This window comes from Buceros rhinoceros, unplaced genomic scaffold, assembly GCF_000710305.1.
Source record: "Buceros rhinoceros silvestris isolate BGI_N320 unplaced genomic scaffold, ASM71030v1 scaffold28, whole genome shotgun sequence".
Taxonomy (NCBI): Eukaryota; Metazoa; Chordata; class Aves; order Bucerotiformes; family Bucerotidae; genus Buceros; species Buceros rhinoceros.
Window position 1 is genome coordinate 60,841 of NW_010427217.1, and position 27,833 is coordinate 88,673.

The 27,833-nt window shown below is 39.7% G+C and overlaps 1 protein-coding gene across 1 annotated transcript in view; it reads left to right on the forward strand.

Moving 5' to 3' along the window:
• UST (uronyl-2-sulfotransferase) overlaps positions 1-27,833 on the forward strand; it is a 98,349-nt gene that overhangs the window by 28,679 nt on the left and 41,837 nt on the right. Inside the window, exon 4 of the mRNA XM_010141775.1 lies at positions 8,811-8,964. Within this exon, the coding sequence (XP_010140077.1) occupies positions 8,811-8,964 (154 nt within the window). The remainder of the gene's footprint in view (positions 1-8,810; positions 8,965-27,833) is intronic.

Consider the following 27,833-nt stretch of genomic DNA (forward strand, 5'->3'; position numbering starts at 1 on the left):
CAGGGTAAATGAAGTTAAAGGGGAATGTGTAAAAACCTGAAGACATGCCTCCATCAGTGATTGGTAAGTGACTTTTGCTTGTTTAAAGGCTGGCTTATTAGGTCAGGGTAAAGTCATAGGAGGCAGAAACATTAAAAAGACCACCCAGAGAGAAACAGTCTCACTGGAGCCATGAATTCTTTACTTTCTGCAGTAGTTATAGGCCACTGGGGAATGATCTCCTTTAAAATTACCTATGATGTGGTAAGGAGATACAGAGATAAAGCATGGGCTCAATTTTATCTCACATTTTAATTAGCCCTTATAATTCAATGCAGTATATCTTATTTGTTCAAAGCCAGGATGAATTATCACCCAGCATTACTATGTGAAGAGTCATCCTTTCTGCACTGTCAAGCTGCTGCCCTCTTCTTCCTTTCAGCTGCAGTTTAATATCTGTGGTGTATATTTAGCATATGTGTGCATGTGCTCGAGAGGAAGGGACGCCACTTTCCTTTTAGCATAATTTTCTGAGGAAATATGCTATCTGTGATGCCAGTTTATCTGTCACATTAAAGGTAGGAGTTTGGCCTTTGACTGCCAGAGCCCAAAAGTGCAGTTCCAGCTATTCTGTCTTTCCAGTTTCTGCCCCATGCCTAATTCGATAATTTGTGAACTCACTGGCCAGTTTCAAACCAAATTTGGAAGGCCAGCAGAAGACTCGGAAACAACCACACTGCTGCAGGTACATATGCTGAAAGGAAAGCCAAGCAAAATAGAGCTTCTGCTGAGCCACAGCCAGCAGCCACCTCTCTGTGCCCTGCTTGGATGCCAGCCTCAGCTCTGTCATGACCCTCTTGCTCAGTGCGTGAAGGATGTGGGGAGACAGGTTTTGGGGAAGAGAGAAAGATCTGTTGGATCTTCTGCTTGAGAAGGTACTGGTCTTTAGTCCCTGGAATCAACATAAATATCTGGGTTTCTGTTATTCATTAGTTCTTGGTTTTCTTGAAAAAGTCTTTTTTGATAGATGGTCTTTATCAGCTTTACTGATTTATTTTTCTTTTTTGTCTATTACTTTTTTAAACACACATGACGGCAAACACTAAGGAAAATGAGTAAATCAGGCTGCTATAGCAGCAGACAGTGTCAGCAGTGCAGCAGTGCTGATCAGTTTGGACACTTTCCTTCAACTCTGACCTGAATTCTGAATTATGTGTAGCAGTAAATCACATGCTGTCTGAATGGAGAGATAGACAAAGAAAGATTTAGTCTGGATAAGCCCAAAACTGAGCTTAGTTTCTCAATATTGTTCGTTTTTTGTTGTTACTCATCAGTTTTGTGTTTTTTCTCATGCAGAGGCAGCTCTAAACATTGCAGTTTAATGCAGCACTTTGACATTACAGCATTCCCTGTTCTTGGGCTCTGTAAAATGTGTCCATAGATAACATATATTAGAGAGGTAAATCTGGAAGAGTTAACTTGACTATATGTCATGCGAATAAGCTGTGTGTTTGAAAGCAAGAGCACACTCTGTGCAACGGCATGGTGTTTGAAAGCCTTGCATGTTGGCTTATTGTTGTTTGTAAAGTTTGGGTGATACATTTTTCATGGCAAATAAATATCTTGCTTTGCCATGACTTAATCTATGTATGTGTCTTTGGTTCATTGGTTTGGAAATAGAATTTCACTTTTAATTTTTTTTTTATAGACTTGTAAGAGGTCAGAAAAAACAGGGTGATTCTGTGATGCTATTTTCATGGATGTAAAACAGATTCATGGGAAATTTATCACAACACTCAGATTTATTAATAGCTTGATGATTCTTTATCAAGTGGAACAAGTAGTACCACAGAGCGTGAATGTTTTGCAGAACGTACCTATTATGTGTTTTAACTGTGCTCCGTTAGCTTTTGAATATAGTGTGCTGGGCACATGCGTGGACCTGGCAGAACAAGATGCTGAATGTCCATGACCGTTTGAATGCAAACTTAGGTATACTTTGTATGAACAGCAGTGGTTTGGTCAGCTCGCGCTTAATCTGTACAGCTCAGCTGTGGGAGGGCCTGGGCTCTTTGAATGCATCCTTGAAGAAACATCTTGAAACAATGATTGCAGACTAAGATTGTCTATTAAATTAGTTTCATGTTGTGGATTTTTTCTCCTTTAAAAAAAAACATACACATGTAGGAAATGTCATTAAAAATACGGTAACAAAAAAATTATTACCCTCTGGGTAAGCTCTTTAGTAGGGAAATGTCAGCTAAACGTGCACACAACCTTAACACTGTGTCTTTATGTGTGTTCATTATAATCTATACTTTTTACTAACACATCATGAAACGCTTTCTGCCGTCATGTGAGGTCTGCCCTGTACACATTTCATGAATGGCCACATAGTGCTATAATCCCTCCTACATCTTTTTTCCTTTTTTATACTACATTTTTTTAATGTCGTGAGTGTGTAATGATGGTTTTTAATGGTGACTTGATGGAAGGCTAAGTGCAAGTCTAACATGCAGTTTGACCTTTCTGTGGTCTTAGAAGGTTTTGGGGGGGTTATTTTTTTAAAAAAAAATTGCTCTAGAGTGAGTTTTCCCACAAATTTCAAAATTATCTGATTTAAAAATTATTTCCCTAGATATCCTGCATTCTTCACATAATAGACTTTGTAGCTTTCATTCAGTGGATAATACATTATTTTCAGAATGGAGATGGCATAACAACCTGAATTATCCTGGTTTTGCTGTTGTTTGGTTTCCAGGTTCACGTTCACGATGTAGATTATATTACTGAATCAAGAGTAACTTCGTTTAAGGAAGATGTTGATTACCCCAAAAGACAATAAAGAGAATGATCAGAGATTTAAAAAATGACCTGTGAAGAAAGGATGAAAGGGCAGAAAAGAAAAAAAAAATACAGAAGACTGGTAAAGAGAGGATTGTGGTACACTTCTGAATTTTATATTAGAAAGGTTCTGCAGAGATAAAGGGGCTATACAGTTCTTTGAGTAATGATAGCTGAAGTGGTGGTCTTAAATTGCATCGACAGAGTTCTAGATCAGACGTTTAGGAAAAGGCTTGAACAACAAGAACAGCGAAGCAACAGAATAATTTGTACTTGAGGGTTTTGGAGCTGATCCTGCCTTCAGGCAGAAAAATGGATTGTGGCAGTCCCGAGTAATTTCTAGTCTTTCTCACCCTCGTGTATTGCACAATACATACTATTTTGGTTTGAAACTAAAACCTTCATCTTTCAGGAAGGAAATTTAAGTCTTGATTCAAAATAAGCAGTAATGGGGAATCTGCCACCCTTGGTAAATTCTTCCGATAGTGAATTGTTCTCTCAAATTGTAAATTGTGAGTTATTTTTCCTCTTAATTTTTCTGAGAAATCCAATTGACTCCTTTTCCGTGGATCTCAGATACATTTGCCCACTATGTAAAGACTCCTTTTATCAAATTTTTCCCCTATGTAAGCTTTCATATGCCATTTCTTACACACTGGTGCAGTCACCTCACTGCCACCTTTCTATTTTCTTCACTTCTCACTTTCTTTTCAAGCTGAAAGTTTTCAGCTTCTTGTCATTTTTCTATTGCAAGGCATATTTTTTCATCTTTCTTCTGACTCTGCAGTGAACTTCGTGCATTCTCTGTTTAAAATGGACTCTGTTAGTGGCTATACCAGTGCTGTGCCAGGTTTTTGCTCCTTTCTGCTTCTCAGAAAAAGGGAAACTAGGTTAATCTGGCCTGTAAGGTTTTACATACTACTGCTAACCTGGAGAGGCATGCAAGTCCTTGCCAGAACTGCCTCTCACATGTGGGTTTGCTCTGCTTCTGTTTCTAGAGGCTTTGGTTTTTATTTGCCGTTCTGCAATGAATGATGTTTGCTTATGTCTTGCTTGCCCTGTGGCTCAGGTAGCTCTTAATCAGCAAACACTCACTCCATTATTCTTACCTTTTGTGACTTTTTTATCTGGAAATGTTATCAGTAGTTTTGCACTTATCTTCTGAATTGCAGATTGTCAGGTTAAACCGACAGATTGAAAATATTGAAAGCCTTAAACATGATGATATCCACAGTTCCCTCTATTTGATGGTGATTATGCAGAATTTCACGTATGGGACAGGGCAGCCATGTTTTCAATTTCAATTACATTAATTTTTATATTTTATAAAATGTATACATGATATATCCCACAAAGTTACAGTAATTTTTTAATTACACCTGATTTACTGCTCACTGTAAAGTATACCTGATTTCTGTTTCCATATGGATATTTCTAGCATTATCTTGAGTAGCTCTGTGACAATCATTTCCACAGGACAGCTGGAGTCACCTGTGACATTATTGACAGGTATGTTCATACAAGAAATTGAATATGCAGTGCCAAGTGCGTTGCCACATCGCTTGCATTATAACCTTCCTAAGAAGTCGAGCCCCAAGATTTTGTGTGAATGTAACTATCTCAGCCAAATCTGTGGTCTCATCCAGTCCTGAAGCTGTATCTTTTCCACACACCATGTTTGTTGATTTAATACTTTCCAAAGAGCTGTATCAGCTATTCTAGTATTTGCTGGAAATTTATTGCAATACTTCTTAGTTAGTTTTTCTGCTCCTCTATAGAATGTGCAACATTTGCATCTTTGAATTATAATGAAATGTTAATCAGAGGTCTAGAGACATCCTGAGCTAGACCTTTGGAAAGTCTTGAATATAAGGTATCTGGAATTAAGTTATTTTAAATAATGCAGGGTTTGACTATAGCTGCCGTAGTGTTTTGTGGAGAATTTGTGTTTTTTCTCTTACTTGTTTCCACATGTAACTTTCATAAATGAAAACAAAATTATTATTTCCTTCTAAAGTGTTGCCTTTACTTGGGTTGGGGATGCTATGCAAACCCAGGCAGGATTCGTATCAGTGTGTGTTCATTTTGAATTTATGTATTAAACTACTTTGATATCCTCAGCATAATGAAAGGCATAGGAAGAAAAAAACCCTCATTGTTTAGCATGCATTAATGTAAAACACTGACAGAAATACAATGTGAAATATTCTGGGAGATTTACAGCGTAGCAAAATAGAGAAATAGAAGGCTTTATAGTGTAATCTTTTAGCCATTTGCTAGTCTGAAGCAGTTTATTAAGAAATTCCCAGAGGACTCAGTTGTGATTTTTACGATGACATTACCTAGATAAATCAATTCAGAAGCTGAAATTTCTACTATTGAAATCACAGCTCCTGAAGAGGTAATTAATGAGCGGCGTGTTGCCAGTTTGCACTATTTTACTATTAACCTTGAACCACTGGGTATTTTGGATCCCCCCCACATATACCTCCCATTCAAGGTCAGGCCAGCCAATGATGCCGTTATGAAATGGTGTATCCTCCTAATTTCAAAGAAAAGCTTGAAAATGTGACCACAGCCTTTTGTGATATCACAAAAGCTGGAAGAGAGGCAGTACAGACAAAGCAAGAAAACAAACTCCTTGATTTTGGAGGCTGGCAGTACTGTGTAGTCTCAGGCAGACAGAACATCAGCCCGCTCCTCTGGAAATGTTTGCAGCTCATCCTTGAGCATTGGAGCATCCTAGAGGCACCTGGTGGCTTGTGTGCAGAATGGGGTTTCTTTGCCACAAGAGCTTGTATTAACAAGATGTTATGATAACTTTTCATTTCAAGATACCTTTTTCAGAAGATAGACTTTTATGTGAGTGCATCTTATTTAGGTCCTACAAAGGCGGAGGTTGTATGTAAGTGCTCCCCATGAAGCTGTGCTGCAGAGGATCAGTGTGTACCTTTTCAGTGGTCTGCTGGAGTGATGGTGTCCTGGCCCACACTACCCAGCTGCAGCAATGTGCTGCTGGGCATAAGAATAATCAGGTACATTTATCATGCAGGACCCAATCTTGATCCCACTAAGAGAAGATAAAACTTCTGCTCAGGCCTAGAAAAATATGATTATGTCCCCTTTTGAATTCTTCACAATAGGTTCTTAAGTATAAATAAGGTGCCATGATGTATAGGGAGAGCACAATATGTTATTGTTTGCAAGAGCACTTTCAGATGGGTGCTGTTAATTTGAAAAGGTTCACTCTAGAGAGCTAAGCAATATTTAATAAGTTGTGATTGATAGGTACCTAAAAATATGCAGAACATACTCAAACAAATGGAGCATTGATTTGCCCATTTTTTTTTCTCTAAATAGCTTAAGGTTATTGATTTTTTTTTTTTTAACCAGTAGTATTTTTTATGCTATGTGAGTGCTGCTTAGCTTCCATTAAAGAGTTTCAGTACAGTCTATAGAAACAAATGGTTGGAATTTGAAGTATTATGAACTTATGTTTTTTTAAAAAGGCAGATTTGAATAAGAGCCAGAACAGACTTAATTTTTCTAAAAATTCCCTGCTTGTTGCCTGGTGGAACAACTACAGCTGGGTATATACAGCATGCAGGAAACCAGAAATTCAAGCTCTCCTGTGTTTGGGCGAGTCACAGTCTCAGAAATAAGATGTTCCTCTTTGTAAAAGGGTGACTCCCTATCTCAGCTGTCCTCTTGGGAGGGACAGGCTTGCATTTGCCTCTTCTCTTAGAGCTGTTGGTACTGAGTTTACAGTACATGTGTTTAAGGACTTGACCTTACCAGTAAAAGGACAGGCTCTTGACACTTTGGTGGGTTGGTTATCTGACCCCTCCTTTTACTTCAGAAAAGATAATGATGTCATGAATATTTCTATCTTGGCAACTAAAAGCTGCCTCCTTTTGATTTTCCTCTCTTCTAAGGAGCATTTAGGCTTAATGTTCTCCACAAAACTCAGGGCTTCTCTTTCTTCTCTGAATCTTGTAATCTTTCTGTCTCTCTCTTAAGACAACTTGCTGCTGTCCTTGCTTCTTATTGCCTTGATTGCTTCACCTTTTCTTTGCTCTTCACTCCCTTCTGTCATCAAGATTATTGCTGATCTGCATCAAGCATTTATTTCTGTATAAAGACAAAAAGCACACAAGCTCAGAGGAGAATTCAGGATAGTTCTCTTGCACACCCATGTCCAGACTGGGCTATGCACTAATCAGGAAGCAAGGAGTATCTGCCTTCTTAATTGGGTTGTTTTAAAGTTTTATGCCATGTGTGCAATTTGAAATTACAGCTGTGATCCTACAACACTGAGGTCAATAAAATTATTGATATGCATAGTTATTCATGAGATAAGCCTTTGCAGACTGTATTTAGTGGTGTGGAGAGTCTTGCAAAATAAAAATCAAGTTGGAACTGTATGGGATTTTTATCTTGTCTTTTACTAGAACTCATATTTTTAAACAATTTTGCTTTAATATATGGGTCTTTAATATTTATGATGAGACCTGATCTTTTATTATACATATTCAGTTATTCACCCAACTCAAAAGATAAAGAAAAGCTGAGGGTTTGGATTTTTGTTTTTTTTTAATCTAAAGGATGTCTTCAATTTTCTCTCTTCTAATATTTATATATGTTCTTTTAAAATGTAAAATATTATTGTGACTCAAAGTCATCAGAACAGCACTTAAACATGGCTGTGTCCTTGAGCTTCCGAAAATAAAGCATAAAGTAGTGCTTAAGTAAGAATTGTTCTCCTAAATTAGGGAAACAGAAGGGAGAAACATAATTCATGTTCTTGGATCAGGCAAAGTCCAAGTTGAATTAATCCAATCAACTTCTCAAGCAAAAAAATGTTATTTTGTTCTTTATCTCACATTTGTAATCTGTAAATCTGTTGCATCATATATATGTCCATTCTCTAATTTTGACCATGGAACAGTGTAAGCAACCTTTTCTGGTTCTTTTTTCTTTCTTCCAGTTAGGCCTGTTCTCTAATGCCATATATTGATGTAAAATATTTGGTCGGTATCTTAATATTGTGAAAATACAATATAATCACAGTCCCTCTCAAGCTCCCTTTTCTTCCTTTCCTTTTTTTGTATCCCACCTGTTAAACTTCAGGCTGCTTGTCACCACCCACCAGGAGGAGGTGTATAAGAGGGTAGAGCTGATGAAGTTCCTCTGGTTGATCTTCTCATCTCTAAATTGCTAGTACCTATGCTTTGTGCAAAGCCTGGTCGCAACTCATTTTACCCTTTCCTTTTCCTTGGGCTGGCATTGTACATGAAGTTACAATTTCTTTTTGGAAGCAGGAGGTTTCATATTGACTTTTTAAAAAAAACAATCTTCATGAAGTGTAGTACAAGGATAAGGCATTGCATAACCACGAAATAACCTCAAATCCAGCCAGTGGTGCAAGCTAAGGGTGAGGGGAGGAAGATCTGCACAAGTTCCAAATACAAAGATGGAAATACCATGCAAATCTGTCAGTTCAACCGAAGGAAGCCTTTTGAGATAAGCTCAAATGCTGCAAAATCCTTTACAGGTGCAGGTAAAGGCGATCCAAGGCTGCCTTATGGCAGTTAGTGCTAGGTGGTGCCTGTTCTGACATGACTTCCCAGGTGGGAAAGGTATTGAGAAGGAGAAATGCTCATTCTCTGATTCAGGTGCAGAAGGTTCTTCATTGGAAACCAGCAAGGAGAAAACTCAAGACGCAAAACTATTGCCACACTGGAAAAAAAGGTCTTAAACTAAAATGTTTGTAGTACACATGTAGCTTCATGTTTATGGCTTATCCTAGTGAGATCTTACATGCTTTTACAAATTTTTGGTAACTAATTGTAAGCTTCTCAGTTTCACTCCTAAGCTTGTAAAAGCTCTGAATTTCTGTGGAGAGTAATTTGAAAACATCCAGATGAAAGATGGATATGTGCCTCTGTGGAACCTTCTGGTGACATTCACCCTTTTCCTTCCGACAGGTTTGGAGGAGACCAGCCGGTGTACATTAATATTATTAGAGATCCTGTCAATCGATTTTTATCCAATTATTTTTTTCGACGTTTCGGAGACTGGAGAGGAGAACAGAATCACATGATCCGTACCCCCAGCATGAGACAGGAGGAAAGATATCTGGTATGTTTAAATAAAAGGCTTTGATTACCGATGTCCCAGCATCACTACATAATGCTGATGTTCAGACTGGATGCTTGAAAAGTGAGAGACTGAGACATCTTCTTTCTTGCAGATTTTCCTCTGTCTTTGTCTTGCCTGGTCCTTAGTTTGGTCAACTTTAATATGTAGAGTGTTGCCAATAAATTCAGTGATCCAGTTTGATCTTGGATAAGCTGAGAGAAAGTCCCAGATTGCTACTGTTGAATTACAGTCCTTTCACTGAGTTGGATTTGCACTGTATAGTGGTTAGGCATAATAATTCGGCCTATGTATTTATCACTGTGAACATTCAGACAGATTTTTAGGTTCAAACTATGTCTGTAACCACGCAGCCTCAGAGGAAAACCGGGAAACAGAGCAATTCAGTGAGCCCAAGCCTCTCACATTCTTGCTGGTAAGTCGTGCATAGTGTTCTTTATACCAGGGCTCCAATCTCGGTTCCTGGTTTGGTTTTGTTGCATTTTTAGATGACGAATGTGGCAGTAATACTGGGTATGCTGTTCATAATAAGTTTTAATTTTGCACAACTGCTGCAGTGTTTTGACACTGGTCAGCCTTTGTTACAGACCAAGGTCTTGTGGCAGTAGGTGTTGTACAAATGCTGAATGAAAAACACAGAAGCTAGGGAGGTCATTGGTTTGTTTGATACTTATCTCTGCATGCACACTGATATCTCCCTAAGATGACAAAATGATGGAATTAATTCTTTTCCTCTCTGTAATGGAGGTCGAGTTTGATTGGATTCAGCCTTCAGCCTCACTTGAACCTGCAGAGAGGGTTCAATGACACAGCAGTGACAGGACAGCTTGATGGTCTGCCATGAGATATTGCAGGCCAAATGTAATATCAAAACAAGAGAGGGCTGTGGCTTTTGGAGAACATAGAGAGAGGATGTTTTGATGAAGTTTCAGAGGGGCAGTGGAGCACAATGTGTGGTGTGGATGAGTCCTAGAGAACATGTCTCTGATCGACTGCCTCACAACGTGTTTCAATCCTAGCTAAGGTCAAATAGATCCAAGGAGGGTTGGGGTTTTTCTGTATGATAGGGCTGGGTTGATTTCTTTTGTACTTCCGACTTCTGTTGTTTCTCATGCAAAGTCCTGTGAACAGATAAGCTTATAAATAATGAGTAATTGACGGTCGGGATGGTGTCAGTGTAATGTATAGCCTTAAACTTTAGTGGCATCTTCTATGCAGATTCAAACTCAGTTCAATCATGTTTCAAAGGGTCTCTTATTTGCTCTATGTCTAAAGACACTGAAGAGATCCCTGCATCAGCTGAGCTGTATTTGACCTCCTGGTGTGTCTAATTAGAAGGCAGTCCTAGCAGCTTTGCATGCTGTGTGCATGGATTTTTGTGGCCTCATCTGTGAATGGCACAGAGGGGTTGCAGAGATGAATGAGGGGTGGGATTTTACTACATTATTATTTCATTGGCGCTGTCATGTTCTTTTCTGAAAATGTTAAAAATGAGTGGTACAGCCTGTACTGCACTCTGAGTGACTCTGCTTCTCATTTGAAGTGGAACGAGCAGTGATTGGCACCTTTCATGACTGTGTAAAAGCTGGTATTAATTCAGTACTGCCTGTACAGTTTAAGATGTGATATGTACAGTCAGTAAAATTGTACTTCAAGCAGAACTGAAATGAATAGATCTAATTCCTATTATTGTTTGTGTGGAATTAAAAGCTAATAGAAGTCACCTTACATTTTCATTTATGTGGAGATTTTATTCAATAAATTATTTATATGCACATGTATAGACATACACAGATCTGTACAAAAGCTGTAATGAAAAGGAAATAAAAACAGGCCGTCTGAGTTCAATAATAATTTTGTTCAAAAGCTAGTTTGTTGGTCTGAGGCACCGTCAGCATTCTTTATAAAAGCTACTGCTTTTTTGTTGTGATCTTCTCTGTTGGTAATTCAGTGTTAGAATCCTGGAAACATTTTAGGAATCTGGCCTCCATCCCTCCTTGAGCAGTGCAAGTGGCAGCCAAAGTCTGCCAAAGAGGGCGGTTGCTCCTGTCACAGTAACAAATAGGCCACCCGCCAGTGAAAATCATTTTCACAAAAGCTTCTCGTTCCAAATGTTATGCATTTTTAAGACCTGTGTTATCCAACCACGTAATATATTGCATGACTGCATTTTAATCTTTTCTTCAGTGGTACAAGGAAATTGCTGGCATATGTGTTAAAACTCAGGTAATGGATTTTGTGGAATGGCAGCTTCTGAAGTCTGCTAAGTCAATTGCCTGATCTAGCTGTGAAGAAAGTAAGCAGCTGGTTTCACCTCTGAGCATAAGCCAGTGCAGCTCTTTAGCACAGGACTGATGGCTGGCCGGCCTGCTGCCCTCACACCTTTTGCAATTGTTCCCTATTTTTTTTTTTTTTTTAACTGAAAACTCACATGAATCATTGCTTTTTTATTGAGGACTGTTTGAAAGATAATCTTAGATTTAGCATATTAAATAGTTTCTATATTTTTTTTTTAAACTGAAAACTCACATGAATCATTGCTTTTTTATTGAGGACTGTTTGAAAGATAATCTTAGATTTAGCATATTAAATAGTTTCTATATTGATCACAGAATTAAACCCAAGCCATTCGGCATGGGGTGTGCTTAACTAAGCGAATGTGTGAAAGCGGGGGGAGGATTTTTCTTCTTCCATCATGCCTCAGATCAGCTGCTAGTAAGATAAAAAGCTGCTGATTGCTCCACCATATAGTGCTTATTGCTGAAGAGCCTGAGAAGCATTGTGTGGACAGCAGTTACAGACTTGCAAAACGGACTAGAGAAGCTGTAAATGCAACTCCGCTTTACTAGGAGAGACAGGTTTGCCTGCTGGAAGATATACATCCTTTGAATCTGGGGTATTTGGGGAATAACTGCACTTTTCTCAACTTCAATGTTCCTGGCTGCTGTTTCTCAGATGACATTGCAGGCAACTGGGAACCCTTTAAGGCCATCCTGGCATCTTGGTCAAGAGATGCTAACACTGCCTTTCTCCCTTGGAAAGCTGAGTGTGAGTTTTATCTCAGAAATGGCAATGTGAAAGTGTGGGAGCTCAGCATCTCTACAAAGTGAGGTCTTAAGGGAGGAAAAGCATTTTAAGATCAAGTGTTGTGTCTGAATTCTTGCTTGGCCATTAGGTTGTGGCGTCCTTGGTGGAGGCATTCCGTCCCCTCAGTTCTGATCCTTTAAAAAAAAAAAAAGAGGTGGGGGTGTTGAAAAAAAAAAAATTACCTTGAAATCTTGTAGTACCTTTGGTGCTGGTTTTTTATCTTTGAAAATCTGAACTGCTGATAGTGCAAAGATCAGAAACGGAAACAGAAATTTCCACCTTTGGTCATTTGAAATTTTCTCTGAATAGAGCTTCAGGCTTTGACTCTGTTCCAGAGAAAACAACCATTCATTCAGGAGTCTGATAAATTGTTTTAAATGTCTCAGTAAATGTCTATGTTTATCAAAATTTAATTGAAAGCCAGGATAGAAAACAAGTCCTTTATTCACAAGTTAGATACAGCAGAGGCAGCAGTTGCTATGTGAGACTTTCCACCCAGATCAGGCAGCTCCTTGCTCTGACCTGGCGCTTTCTCTGCTTGAGTGAGTTACTGTCAGTCATCTAAAGAGATCACTTCCCCACAATAAACAGTGGCAGCACATTAACATGGAATACGACAGAGAGGTAATGGTCTGAAACAGCAGCAGGTGCCTCAGGTTGAGTCTCAAGCATGCTCATGAGAGTTGCCCTGCCTTATGGTCCTGGAAGATGAGATAAATTCACAAGAGTTACTTTAAATCCATCATAGCGAATGTGTTTCAGGTTGAACTGGAGTTCTTAGAATAAATATATTTCAATAAAGCAAGTAACCTGTTATCAGTGCAGCTGTGAGTGCTGCTGGTACCAAGCAAAAGAAAAATATACACCAGATGATTTAGTTAAAGGCTCGAAAGTGTGGAAGGTAGGTGGCACTCCTGATAGAGAGAGGGACTACCATAAATATTTGAAAGCTTTGTATTAAAATTGTCTTTTCCAGAAGGTTTGTTAGTAATGACCTAGTATTTATTACAGCTGCAGTGTGAGACATCAAATATAAAAGGTGTGTATGGGTTTTTCATCTTCCTGTAATACTTGCTAAGACTTTGATCTAAGACCACTAACGCTGAGAGTGTGCAAAGCAGCGTGGGCTGGGTATTGTTGCCTGAATTGCAGAAAATTGTTTATATGCAATTCTGATCTCTGTTAGGCTCCTGAAGAGCATGGCACCTAGCTTGCTTGAGAGCAATATCTAAATGTCTACAAGCTAATTTGTCAGAAGAGAGATTTTGTATATAGAATATTGTTCAGTAAATTAAGAACTTGTCACCTTCCTTTAGGATGTTTCAGATTTTTATTATAGTTAGCAGTTAAGTTTGCACCACATCTTTCTCAGGCTCAGCATAGTCTTCAACTTCATTTCTGAAAATAAATGTTTGTCTCAGCTAAAAATAAAAATATTCTATATTCAGCCTCAGTTATGCTAAAGATCACTTATGCAAGGAGTCCCACAAAGGAGCATCTGTCTTTTTGTCTTTTAAATTAAATGTTAAAATACTTGTAACAAGTGTGCTAGGATTACTGCAAAGGAGGGAATTAAAGTTCAAAGGACATCAGGGAACTTTCAAGTCAGATCTCTTACAACAGAGACCTCTCCTGTGGAAAAGACTGGCTTTTCTTGCTAAACATTTAAACCAATGTTGCTTTGGTTATTTCATAAATTTCAAATAAAATTATAGGAAAAACTGAATGGTTAAACTCCATAGAACAATTTATTGTATTCCCAAATTTCGAGAATTTTAGTTTATGTCTGAATTGTTCTTCATTAACATAAGAATATTTGCTAAATACATTTAACTAATTTTATTATTTTTATCCCCATATTTCTATCTACAATGAAAAATACTCATTTTCCAGTTGCACTGGTTTTCTGACAGCAGCTGTCTTTGTTCCTGTCTTTATCTGGATAACAGAAATATTTAACCATGGCTAATTGTGTTGTGAATTGTCATCAGTAGTAACACACTGAGTGTTCCCCTTCATGACTTCAGGTATGTTTCTTGAAACTTTTTGGTCTGCCGGGAGTATGGCCTCTGGGAGAGAGTATGGAGCCCATGCCTCCACTTTCTGACTGTCACTGTCATGAGTGTGCTTCTGCATAAAAAAGGCAGTGGGAGAGTTGCCTGCCTGCAGGTTTGGGGAAGGGTTCATTTCTCTATGGAGTTTTTCTGCTGAGGGGCTACATGTGTCTGTTGATTGACCCTTGGAAGTTTTGGGGAGATTCTGGTGAACTTGGTTGATGTGGTTTAGATTAGAAATCAGAGGCATGCAGAGGTTGAAATTATTTGCCTATGTCTGTGCAGTGCATACTGGGTATTAGGGAGTTAAATATATAAATAAAGTAGTATACTATTCAGTTACCAGTTCTGAGCTGTATTTAAGAGTCGTTTTATGCACCCTCAGTGTTTTCCCTAACTTACTCCCATACATACAGTTGTCATTTTCCTCCCTGTGTTACACCTCGGTGCTGAGATGGTTTGAATTGGCCATGGGACGTCCCACCACACATTCTGAGCTGCGGTGCAGCTTTGCAGCTGTAGGTCTGGTTTGAGGATCACACAGTAGCGTCAATCTCTGCGGCTGGGACTGGGCTGCCGGGAGGGCACAGATGAAGGCAGCCACCTGTCAGCTGACCCAATTAGGAGGTTTGCTGCTTCTTCCCTCTAATGAGCACTGTTAGTAGTCTCCAGCTGTTCCCTTTTACTGCATTAACTCTTCACAGCAACATTTCTGTGCCGTTTTTGTAACTCTTCATCTGCTGTGTATACTCTGAAGTATCATCTTTCTCTTAGATTGTCCCATTTGATATTAACAATTTATTGAACCACAAAGTTAACAATAATTCAGACCTCAGCTGGAGGAGGGACTGGTTAACAACCTTAAAAATGTAGTATTAAAGGAAGTGTTTTCTTGGATGACATTTGCTTTTAGGTGACTGTAGTTTATAAACCAGTATTTTTTAATGTTCCCCTGTGGAGTTTGCATTCCAAACATTGCATAATTCTGCAGTTATACGAGAACAAGAAAATGTGGCTTCCTAATCTGTTTTCATTTACTAGTCTGAGTCAATTGCACGTAGTAAATAAGCAATATACACTGGGTAAGATCTAAAAATATTTGATGTAATTCATAATACATACTTAAATTAATAGCAAAGACAAAAAGATCTGGATTTTATTAATACCATGCTTTTATTTAAATGATGCTGTTCTGTACTGCATTCCTTTTTGTAGAGGCAGGATACAGGATAACCACAATATTTCGCTTCAGAATGGAAAAACATGAGGTATTTTTTCATGCAATGTTGTGCTGGTTTCAAAATTTCTGACCATTGCAAATATTAAGAAACTACATGAGAAATCAGAAGCCAAGCGATGGAAGAGTGCCAAGCACAGAGTACCCAGAATTTTATTCAAACTCAGCATTATTACAGAGTCTTAGCACTACCAATAACCAATATATGAGATTGAAAACATTCACATATACAGTAATTTATGTTGTTTTATTTAAGTACCTAGTTGTATTAAGTTGCAAATGATGAATCTTGATTTTTATGGTGATTCTGCCGAGTTTGTTGTTTGTGCCTTTCTGTGCACGAATACAGGATAGCTCTTGATGTTCTCTTTGGGGTTTTATGTGTTGCGGTAGACAGGAGAACTAGCTTTCTCCAGCTTCTCCATAGGAATCTATTGTTCGTAGAGTGGAAAGTCCCAAACTCAGAACAGATTGTCTAATACATTGATGCTGGCCCTCTAAGGCCGTATAAGCTGTACAAGAGAAGATGTCCATGCTATTTTTCAGGAGATGTACTTTTGGAGATTGAAACAAGAACAGAAAGGAGCATTCTTGTGTTGCCTGGGAATAAAAGCCAGCCTTGCCTTCAGCAAAGGTTGGAAAGCGGTTTGCGGGGGGATAATCCTTATTTCATATTGGAAACGATGGGTTCTCAGCAGTCTGTTACCAGTCAGGAATGAGATCTTGTGTGTGTAGTGGATGGTTCTACCATAGCATCAGCTCGGTTCAGAGTAGCAATCAAAAAAAGGCAAATCAAAAGCAATACAAAACGAAACAGAGAACCTCACTGTGTTTAAATCTGTAATGTGGCTGCATTTGACTTCCTTCACCTGACATTTGCAACCTCCCATTCCTAAAGTGAGTTTAGAAGAACAGAAAAATACTCAAAATGGGTAGGAGCAAGGATGAAACAATAGAATAATTTGCGTGTGAGGAATCACGAAGTCTAGGACTCTTCAGATGAGTGTGACGTAAACAAGGGAAAGGATATGAGAAGACAAATTTGCACAAGGTATGGAGAAGTTGCACCAAGGTTGATTGCTTGTGGGCTATTTGGTGCGAGACTTAGAAGATCCTGACTGGAATGGGCAGTTGCCAGATTCAGGAAAGAGCAGAAAGATGTGATGGTTCACATATGTAATTAAGCCGTGGGTGTCCTTGCTGGACATCCTTGTGAATAGCAGATTATATGTATTCAAAAAGGAAACATTTTAGGAAACATTTCTTTACAGAGGGTGTGGTCAAACACTAGAACAGGCCCCCTAGAGAGGTGGCTGATGCCCTGAGTCAGTGTTTAAGAGCCATTTGGACAATGCCCTTAATATCATACTTTTGGTCAGCTCTGAATTGGTCAGACATTTGGACTAGATGATCGTTGTAGGTCTCTTCCAACTGAACCATTCTCTTCCACTCTATTCTAATTAAAAAGAGAAAATATGTATCCCTCAAGGACTATTAGTTACCATGGCAAGATCTCTTAATCAGAAAAATATCAGATAAGTACATAGCCAGAGCCTCGGGGATGCCAAGAAAAAGGTCCTGTATGTACAGTAGATGTTCCTGATAGCCCATACTGATTTTCTGAAATTAGTGACTACTCTGGGTAACTCAAAAGCAAATTTTGTAATTACATGCTTGCAAATGAATTCTACTATTAGGTGATTTATATAAGATAATTACCATTATAGACATCTCCAACTGGATGTTGTGTGTCTCAATTTTAAAGCAATTGAGTGTTCTTGGGTTTATGCTATAGTGGCTAAGGTTTTGTCGTCTTACAGCTCTGACAATAAAATGAAATTTTGTGATTTCCAAACTGACACTAAGATCTTAATTGTTAACACTGCCATGACTATTCTCAAATTTATCTTAAAACGGTAAGATACAAATAGGTCTGAAGTATGAAATGTATCCACAAGTGTATATCATGCACTGCTAACAGTAAAGGTACTAAAAGAGTACCTGTACTACTGTGAGAATCCTGAAGATAATGGTTTTAAACATGTTTTGCAGTCCATGCTTTCCAGAAAGAAGTCGTCTCTTGGTTTTGATATACAGTAGTTTCAGAATGGATGAGTTTCAAGTTTCTTCCCTTTCCATGGTTTATATGTAAGTTTTCAGGCTGTCAGCGCTGTCAGTGAAGTGAAATAAACTGAAGTCCTGATCTCTAAAATGTAATAGCTAAAGCAAAGCTGAAGCTCTGAGGTGGTGGATGGCAGGGAGAATTCAAGGTGTGGGGTTAGGAGAACTGCCTGCCTGTGGTGCATAGCTGACATGATGAGGGGTAGCTGTACTTTTATAAAAGCATGCAAGGCTGTCCTGGGCTTTAGGTGTTTGTCATCCACAAAGTATCTTCCTATTGCATGATTTTTTTGGTGGTCATGTGGACCCTTCTGTTGACTGTAGAATGACTGGATCACAGTTGTGAATTCTCTGTTTTCAAGACTGAAGTAGTTTATGTTGAAACCACATGGAAGCGGAGATAACACGTTGTATTCAATCCCCTAGCATACTCAAGACTTAGTTTATTCTAGTTCTTCTGAAGTTTCTCAAGGTTTATTCTAGGCTATAGAGTAAAATCCTATGCCTGATCCTGGTTCCATTTAGCATGGACCCTGGGGCCTGTTGGAGCACAGTTTGCTCCTTTCTGGTTAGCACCCAGGCTCATGTCCCTGGAGCTGGGGCACACACAGGGTGCCTGAATGTCTCATGGAACACAGATGTGGTGCATGTCCACTTTGGGGAGGAGGAAGGTGCTTCCCAGCCACCCCACTGGGCAGAGCCTGCCAAGCCTCCACAGCTCCCTGCCTTGCTGCCTTCCCCAGTGACTGCGAAGTATGTCAGCTGCCTCTGCATGCACCCTCCCAGCAGGTACTGGTGCTGAAGGGTCACTGCTGAGGTTTCTTTCAGATGCTAAAGCTGATGTATTGTTGTCTGCTTAGGCTGTAAATAGGACTGTGACTTTTACTGCCTGTGACTGCTTCTGCTGGGGCAACCCCTATCCGGTACTATCTGTTTGGGCAGTGTGAGAGCATGGCTTTAAGGTTTGGCTTCTTGAAAAAGAACAGCCTGGAGCACCAAAGAAACTCTTCCTATTTTAGAGCACACAGTCTTTACCCTTAGTATCACACTGGAAACTGTCAGGACAGGGAGTGTTTCCTTCTGCAAGACACACCGCGCTGTGCTTGGCTGTGACCAGCCCTCTCTGTCTCTCTCATGAGCAGAAAGGGACAGGCATGGGTTTCTTTGCAGTGCCAAGTGTCAGTGTCCTCTTTTGTTGAATGAACATTATGTAGTGTTAGTAGTAAGTAAACATAATGAAAATATTTAAATTACAAGGGTCTTGCATTCACCACTTTGTGAACACAGCATAATGCATGCTGACTAGCGTCCCTCTTTTCATTTAAAAATAAAATTTACTATATTTCTTAAGTATATGCAAATGAAGGAAAGAACCCTTTGTATAATCGTGAAAGTGAAGCATGGAGGTGAGAATTTCGTTTTTGTTTCTGACTCATTACAGAAAAAGCAGATCTGCACTGGGGAATAGTTTTCCCAAAAACCAGATGCTGGCTGTCTAGTTTTGCTCTGATTCAGTATGCTCCTGTGATGTAGAAATGTGCATTTGTGTTTCTATGGAACAACAATCAAACACCGTATGATTGTGTTGGCAGCTGGACTGGGATGCTCTCTCTGGTTGCTTAGTCCTGCCTGGCAAGTGCCTGGTGTGCTTTCCCACAGGAATGTTCTTCAGGTGTTCCAGAAGTCAGATTTTCTGTCTTTGCATAAAGGGTGTTGCTACAGATCTTTTTCTCTGATTTTCCTTAGAGGTTTTTTTGTTTTTTTTTTTTTTGCAGGAGTGTAATTTGTGTTACAAGGTTATCAGCATATGAATAGCTTCAGTTAAATGAACTTTCTTAGTGTGGAGGCTCCGGACTTATATTAGGTGTCCTCCCTCCTCCTTTTTTTCCTGAAGAGATATGAAAGGATGAGGGACTTTAGACAATGAGGCGACAGACTAACTGCTTTGTCAGACTCCTAAGCACATGCAATTGAAAGAGCAGTTGGCAAGTTTTGCTACGTGGTGCAGTAGCTTTGGGAGGACTCTTCTGTGCCCTGAGACAAGGACTGATTCAAATCACATGCTCTAAGGCATCTTGGCACCTTAATGAAATGGAAACCCAGTGGAAATAAATCCAGGCACCTAAGGAATACTGATGGTCCCAGAGTCCTTCAGAAAGCTACGCACACGCTGAATCCTTCAGCTTTTTTGTAGTGTATTTTACTTGAATTAAAAGATAAAAGCAGTTTTTCATAACTTGGTGAGATGACGTTGCCAGAAGAAAACATGAGGAAACAGACTGTGATGAACTGCAAGCCTGTATTTGTTGACATTGAGTTGGGATTTGGGGTATTTGGCCATTGTTTCCTTATAGTTGGGCAAGAAAGGAGGGGTATTGATGCTAGGAACTCATGGATATTTCATTCTTAATTCTGTCTTATTTAATAAAAGAAATGAGAGAAAACAAGAAAGAGGCACCAGCTGTTTCAAATGTGCTTTTTTCTATTCCCTTAAGATGACTATTTAGAGTTGAATAACCTTACTTAAAAATATACACATCATCCCTCACCAGTCAGCTGACGATATTGCAGTATTGCATCGTGAGCTGCCACAGGGGCGGTGGGGCCCTCGCTTGAATGAAAAAGTAATTCCATCTTTCCGAATAAGGAGTAGACCACCTGCGTCAGTTGAGAAAATATGTTGCCCATGAACAAAGTAGGGAAATTCTCCTCTGAAGTAAAAGCAGTGTTCACTTTTTCTGATTTTTATTCTAAGCGTTCTTTTCTTTTTTCTCTTGTTGACTAGTATTTCCAAAGCTTCTCTGTCCCTTGTAACTGTAGTTGCTTTATGTAAGATCAAAACCAAAACACGATAAGAACCCTAACAAAGGGTATTTAGCTGATTATTTGTTGTTCTGAACCCTGGAAAATGGACTGTCATTGTTTCAGCAAAGCTGCCTGCTGGTCACTGAACTACTGAAACACAATCCAGTCAGGTTACCTTGAACACAACTTTTTCCTATGAACTTTGATCCAAGCAAAGCTGGCCGCTTTTCATAACTGAGCTTGTCAAGAGTAATTTCCTTTTTCTTGGGGAAAAATCCACTAACCGGTGGCAAATAGGAAGGTTTTCATGGTGAATATGGATTACTAAATAAGATTTTGGTTTTTAGAAATGAGTTTTCTGTTCTCTTTGAAAGGAAGAACAAAACTAAAGTGGTCATCGGTGGCTAAAGGAAAAAATAAAACAAAATTTCTGCAAATGTAATCTAAAGAGATGATGTAATTGATAAACAGGAAGAAAAAAGCAGATTGTACACTTTTCCTCTCCTTCTAGCAGAGTTATTAATTCCTATGGTTTTATAATTGATCTTGTTACTTGCCGTGCTTTTTGAAGCTGTAACACCTGAGATGAGGGGATTGAGAGATTCTGTGTTTCTGTGTGGCGAGGAAATCATGGGTTTGTTTTTCATAGTTGTAGAAAAGAACTTCAGCAGATGACTTGGTTCAAAAATTAAAGAGGCAGCAAATAGAAACATTCATTATGCCTCTGAGTTGGGAAAGTAGAAAAATATCCACAGGTTTGAATATTAGTTAACTTTGCTAAAAATGCCTTTGCCTGCCCTGCCCTTGAGTCGCCTGAAGCTCTACGCAAACAGAAGAAACAAAGCGTTATGTCCCGCCCTTGGTCACCAGCGCCCTTTATCACTTGAAGAATGCAAGGCTTAGGCAGAGGGTCTTATCACTTGACGCTTCGTTGTTTGGGACAAGATAAAGAGGAGAAGACTATTGTCTCTACAGCCACGAGGGAGGATGTCGTTTTAACTGGATCTGAGTCATCGATAGGAAAAGATAATGACTAGCCGTCCCCGAACTGCGCCTGCTTAATAGACTGTTGAATATTACTTTCTCCTCCCAGGGGAGGCATAAGTCCAAGTTAATGAGACATGCGATGCATGACGTTGTATGACCTGTAACATGTAAGAAGACTGCGCATGTGCAAAGGGGAGGAGACCTAATTTACATCAGGAGCGGGAGAGTCTAATACATATGTACCAGGCGGTTGAGCAATCCTTTGAATATGTATGTTTTACTGCTTTAAATAAGAGGCCAAAGCTACGGCGTGGTGTGCATGCACCTTTAAGGGTACCTGACCCTCGCTGCACCCACCTCTATAGAGCTGAAATCACAATAAACATACCTGCTTCACAATCAATTTTGATTGCGGAGTTTTTCCACGCATCACCTCTGAACCTTGTAATTTTAGGAGTTTTTAAATACTTAAAGTTGGCAATACAGTGATACTCTTCTCAAACTGAAAAGTGGAATCAATATGTTTGTTCATTTTGTGGCATCTATTAGGTATGGTAGTGCTACGAAACACTTAAATCCTGTTATACCTGTGCAAATGACATTGTGTTGTATGTAAAGGGCAAACATTCTGCCTTAAGCCCTTCTTGAGACGTGAGCACCATCCAGTCCAGCTGGGAAAGACAGTACAAGCAGGGGGCAGGCTAAAAGGATTGCATCCCCTCCAGTGCCCTCCCAGCTTCTGACATTCTTCAGCTTACCAATTTCCTGAGCCAGATGTTGCTTCCCTATCTTTAATAACCCTTGGTAGACCTTTCTTCTATAAGTAGATATATATTTATTTAATAATTTTTTTGGTTGTTTTTTTTTAAACCCAGTTACACCTTTGTCTTCCAGAGTATCCTGTTGCAAGCACCTGTGCATTTATCAGCACTGAATTTCTTCCAGCATTTTATTGCCTGATTAGCCTTATAGGGTCCTTGTAGAACTCCTTGAGGTGAGATTTCTTATCTGCTCTCATTAACATTCAATGAAAAAAATTGCTATTTCATTGTTAACCCTTCTTTGTTATGCATGAGAGATGTTCAGCACAGGTTCTGGGTGGCCCTATTCATTGTCTCGTTTCACTAAGAAAACCAGCCATTTTATTCCTGTCCTTAGCTTCCTATATTTTATCAGCGTCACTTCCAAGTTTTTTCTCCCTGAAGATACAGGAACACAGAACTGCGTTTATCACATCTTTAGTGACTGAATGAAAGACCTGTTGGAAGTTGGAGAGGCACAGCATTCTTTGCTGCCATTGATTCTCGCCCCTGCCAGTTACATTGTCTAATACTAGCTGGTTCTGGCAATCTTCTCTGCATTTTAGCCATTTTTTCTAAAGCTTCTTTGACTCACTTCAGTTCAAGACCGTTTTCTTCCTAACTTACATCCTCTCTGGAAGGCCCTTTTCTGTATGTGAAAGCATCCCAGATGTGTGGTATTTTTCCTTACATGATTTTTCATTCTGAGCACTGCTCAGTTGTGAGCGGGACTTGCTCTCAATCCAGGACATGGTGAAATGAGTCTTACTATTAGAATGTACTTGGCTGGACAGCAAGGCTTCTAACATTAACAGTGTGGTGTATTAGAGAGGTGATGATCTGCAGTGTTACACAATGATTTCCTCTGTATCATCTCCAATTAGGTCTTCACAAAATGTGTAGCACAAGTAGTTTCTGGGATCCAGCTTTTTAAGTCAAACTGAAGATGCTAGGTTCCAGGAGCCAGAGACATGAAATTATTTCTTAATTCCCTCCATGGCGCTTCTCTTGTTCAGATGAGAGCTTATGTAAGGCTCTGCAGGGTCTTTTTTGCTTTACTTGGAGTTGAAAAAGCCTGAATTAAGAAGTGTTCTGTTTTAGGACTTCTAAGAAATTGAAGAGAGTCCAGAAGACAGTCTTAAAAAGGAAATTCTGCAGGGAAATGTAAATCTTCAAATGAATAAAAATGTGCTGTGAAGCAGATGTCCCACAGTTATTCCTTGTGTTCATCAAGATTAAGACAGAAAGGAGTTTCATGGAATTACATGAAGGTGTTTTCATATCAGAGACTAGTAAAGGTTTTCTGACCGTAGAAGCAGTAAAGCACTGATATGAATTAGAACAGATATGAACATTTTTCTGAATAGATTGGACAAATGGCAACCCTAGTTGAGACAAACTAGATTCTCCCTTAGCAGAGGATGGATTAAAATGATTCTCAATGCCCTGGGTCTTCTGTAGCAGCCTTTCTTGCTGGGACGGGCAGCAGCCAGGACTGCACTGCATCCCCAGGTATGGTGAGACCACCCTGCCAGGAGGACCTTCACTCACTACCTGCATCTCTGTCCACTTCCAGCCCACTGACTTCAGCCTCGTAGTCAGGTCCAGGCTGAGGCTGTCATCTGTTGGAGAATAACTTCGTCTGTGCTCCAGAACTACCTTTTGTGAGCATAAATTACTGGATAGATACATCTCTTGACTTGATGCTTTTCTTGATGTTTGTTAGGGCCCAGCCGTGCTGTGTTAGGGAGGGCTGAGAAATTGTTGAGGTGGGGATTGTTTCCTGCTCAGCATTTGCAGGATGGAATATATGCCTTCCCTAATTAGCTTCATTAAGAGTCATAATTTCCAGGTTCTTTTATGAAGAGGTGTTAGTAAACAGAATTACAGATGTACTGTCTCCCTGCTGTTGGTTGCCACTGGAATTCATTCTTGATTGCTGTATAATGGTCTACATTTTTGGTCTTCCCAGGATCTGTGCCCTCTGTAACGGGTTATTTAATTCTTATCCACTTCGTCCAGCTGGCAGGCATTTTCCCTTTTTTTTTTTTGGCATAATTTCTTTCTATTTTTTCTGTACTAAGATGGTTCAAGGTGAAAAATACAAAAGTGATGGAAAAGAAAGTTATGAGAAAGTACTTACTTAGAACTATGAAGATTCTTTTCTAATTAGCAAAACTAGTGTTTGAAAAACAACTAATAGGATTTCTGATAACAGGGAAGAGAGAAACAAATCCACCTATGTATTTTCTTGATGTTGTAGATCACTGGAAGTTAGAAAATTGGGATCTGCAAAGGTATTTAATGTTTGTCCCATCTAAATAGTAACATTGTGCGCATAGTCCATCACCTCTGCCATGTTAATGCCAGGAAAGTTTGTATATGAAAGAATAATTAATGTCTGCACTAAATGAAAGAAGACACTGTTTTGTTAGCTGCTGCTTCACATGCCAGGAAGAAGAGCTGAATACATTGTTGGCAGAAAAACCAGGCAAATTAGCCCAGCCAGAAGAGTCTATCAAAAAGAAAAAAGTGGGAATTAAACTTGTTAGCCTGTTTGCTTATGTGGTCTGGGGAAAAAAAATTAAAAATGCATGTTCTGCCAGAAAAAAAAGTGGAAACTCAATTCAAAGAAACCCCAGAATTATTCTCTATAGGAAAAAAAAATCAAATCAAGGAAATCTATGATGATATAAAGGCAGCAAGCCATAGGCTAGCCTAGGCTAGATTCAGAAAGTCAAGTTTCCTCCTTAGAGCACAATTAAAAGGAGACTTAACTGAACCAAACTTCATATGCTAACATTTGAAAGTTCTTGTATCTTTTTTCTCCAGATTTTCGTAGCAGAATTTTCTCTTGAATAACTGTACTCCTACAGTACATGCTTTTTAAATTAAAGGAAAAATCTCATTCTATGAAACAAAAGGAAGTTTTATTAGCTTGCAAGTATAAATGTCTAGCTCTATGCAGCTACTATGCAGGAAAAGTATCAAGCTTTGGAGAGAGGAATAGAAAAAGTATGTATTCCTTATTGCACTATGTCTGCTTATATATAGGATTGCTCTCAAGTCATCAATAGTTGCCAGGGGTTCTGTAAGCTTCCCTTGCCCTCTCTCAAGTGCAGTAGTAATGCACTACCCTGGATTGTGTGAAATGGAAATATTTAGTATAAGCCTATAAGCTGTCCTTATAACCATAGTTGAAGAAGGCTTAGCAGAAAGCTGTAAGGAGCTACGACATTGCCGCTGCTATGTGGTGGTATGCTTTGCACACCCCAAAGAAATGGGGCAGTGAGGAGCTGACCGTGCGTGTTATCTAATTTCAAGCCGTTTTTGTCTGTGAGAACAGCAGTCACACTACACATAGCTAACAGCAGACATACCTACTCAAACTTTGAAGTTTGGCTGCTGTTCTGGGTATGGAGGTACGTTCAGTTTTGATACACTCATTCAAACTAATTGGTGAAAACTCACTCCCTGCAATTGAAAATGAAAAAAGAAAATCTGTTTCCAGCCTTTCCAAGGTTTTATCACAAGTACCAGAAATGCTTTTAAATTTTATTTTCTCAAGCAAACTAAGCAGGCAGCTCACTCCACTCTTTCTCAAGATGCTTGGTGGACTTCCCCCTGCCTGGAGGGAAGGAGAGCTGTCTGGCCTGTCTTCTCCATCCACTGTCTCTCTGAGCTGGAGACTCCAGAAGGTGTAGCAGTCCTCATCGTGAGAGAAAGTGTCATGCTAGACAATGAACAAAAATGCTTTAATTTTATTTAGATTAAACATTGGAGAAGTAGGGGTTTTTCCATGTTTCTAAGGTGCAATTTTCTTTAAAGAAAGATTTTTCAAAGCAGAGTCTTTTATGTTCCCCACTTTAATTTTTTTTTTCTTGTATACATGGTTGACTGTCTTCAAGCCAACATTGGTGCGACTTGCTACCCAGGCCAGTAGTGCCAGAGAGGGAGCTCAGTCTTAGACACGGAACAAAATATCTTTGGAGCCTTTTGGTTTGCAGACAGCTGCTGCAGAGAAGAGCTGAAATCCGGGCACTTGAACATGCCTCCATCCATAGCTGTCTGTTGATTCCCTGGAAGTGTGTGTGTGTAACTTTTCATAAGTGACCTTTGAGAAATAGCCCAGTGACCAATCAGGAAAACATAGCAGGGTCTAATCCTCCCAGTTGTCCTCATTGTTTCCTGAGACTTCCCTGGGTGCTTGCTGCAAAATGCTGGATTGGCCTTTGTAGCACCTGGGTGCTGAAAGTGTGCTGCCACTGCCCCTCACTCCTAGCACTTCTGTTCCCCTGCAAGAAAGCCCATCGTCCACAAGAGGAAGACTTTATTGTAGCTGATAGGTAAACACCGACACGTGTCAAAGTGAGTGGTCTACTAATGATTTGCTGACAGATGTGGTGCTTGTAGGAAACATCTGAAAAATGGGAAAAGAGGAGAGGGAAAAGAGTCTGTTTCCAGATAACAATAAGTGAAAAATTATTTGAGGGGGGGAAGGGGGAACCCAACAGATGTGTAAGAGCACATTGCTTTGTTCTATGGAACAGCTTCTTTTTTGAACTAACCTTTAAGTAATATAGCTGGAAGACAGCAGCTTGAATCAAATAAGCTGGCTCTGCATGGTGCTTTTGCTCATCCAATGTGCTGCTGCTGCTAAGAGTCACTGAAACTTTCTAAAGGATGTTCTTCTGCTCTCCTGCATTGGCTGTTCCACTGTCTCCTTCTCTAGCAGTGTGCTGGGCCATACGGAAGTATGGGTGATGAGAGGGCTCTTCTCTTCATTCTCCAGTTGCTTTTGCTCTTGCCTTTTATCAAATATGTGATTTAGCTGAGGCCAAAAACCAGTTTTTTGAAGAAATTATAATGAGGGTTTTCTGGAAATTAAAGAGATCAAGGATTTTTTTTTTTTAAATTGTATTTCCAACTCCCGACGTGTGTGGAGGAAAGGAACTTGAACAACTGCAAAGGTGTGAAATGTCTGTGCGACCTTTCAAGAACTGTACAAAAGCGCTCAGAAGTGTACATCTTCAGGAACAGACAAGCGACAAAGAGTTGAAGGGAATATTTCTGTGGCTGAAAACTTTGTTTTAAAGTGCAAACCTTAGCTCGGCTTTCAAATGTACTGTAAAGCAAAGTTAAAGCAACATATCTCTTGATGTTTAAGGAAGAAAGTGATGGTTAAAGCCAGTTAAGAGAGGTTGTCTTTGGGGAGCACAGCCCAGCTGTTTGGTGCTTCTTTGCTTCATGCTCCAGTCTCCACAATCCTGTCACTGGCCACCATCTGCTATAGCATCTGTCTTCACAGGGCAGACCTAAATCTGTTGCATAGACCCACCGGAGGATTAGACTTACTGGCCATCTCTCACAGCTGTAGTCTTCTCTTTCACAGCAGCTGAGATCCTCTTCAGGATGAGGTCCACTTCTGCTGCTCCTTAGTATCTATGTGAAATCCACCAGGTGCCACAGCAGAAAATCTGGGAGCATGAGTGGCTCTTGTGGCAGTGCTTGGGCAGAGGGCGAATGTGTCAGTGCCAGAGTGAAACAGCCACATGCCCTGCTGGCTGTTTTGCAGTCGTTGCAATGTCCACTCTGGCAAAATGGCTAAAAGAAATGAACATGGCAACTGAAGTCATCAAACGTGGCGTGCGTCGCTCCAAGGGTGATGTGCCCTGCACAGGTCGAGTGTGGCAGTGCTGCAGCCTTTTGTGTGCAAGCCCCACAGTGCTCACTCTTCTGGTAGAAGATCAGACGGCAAAG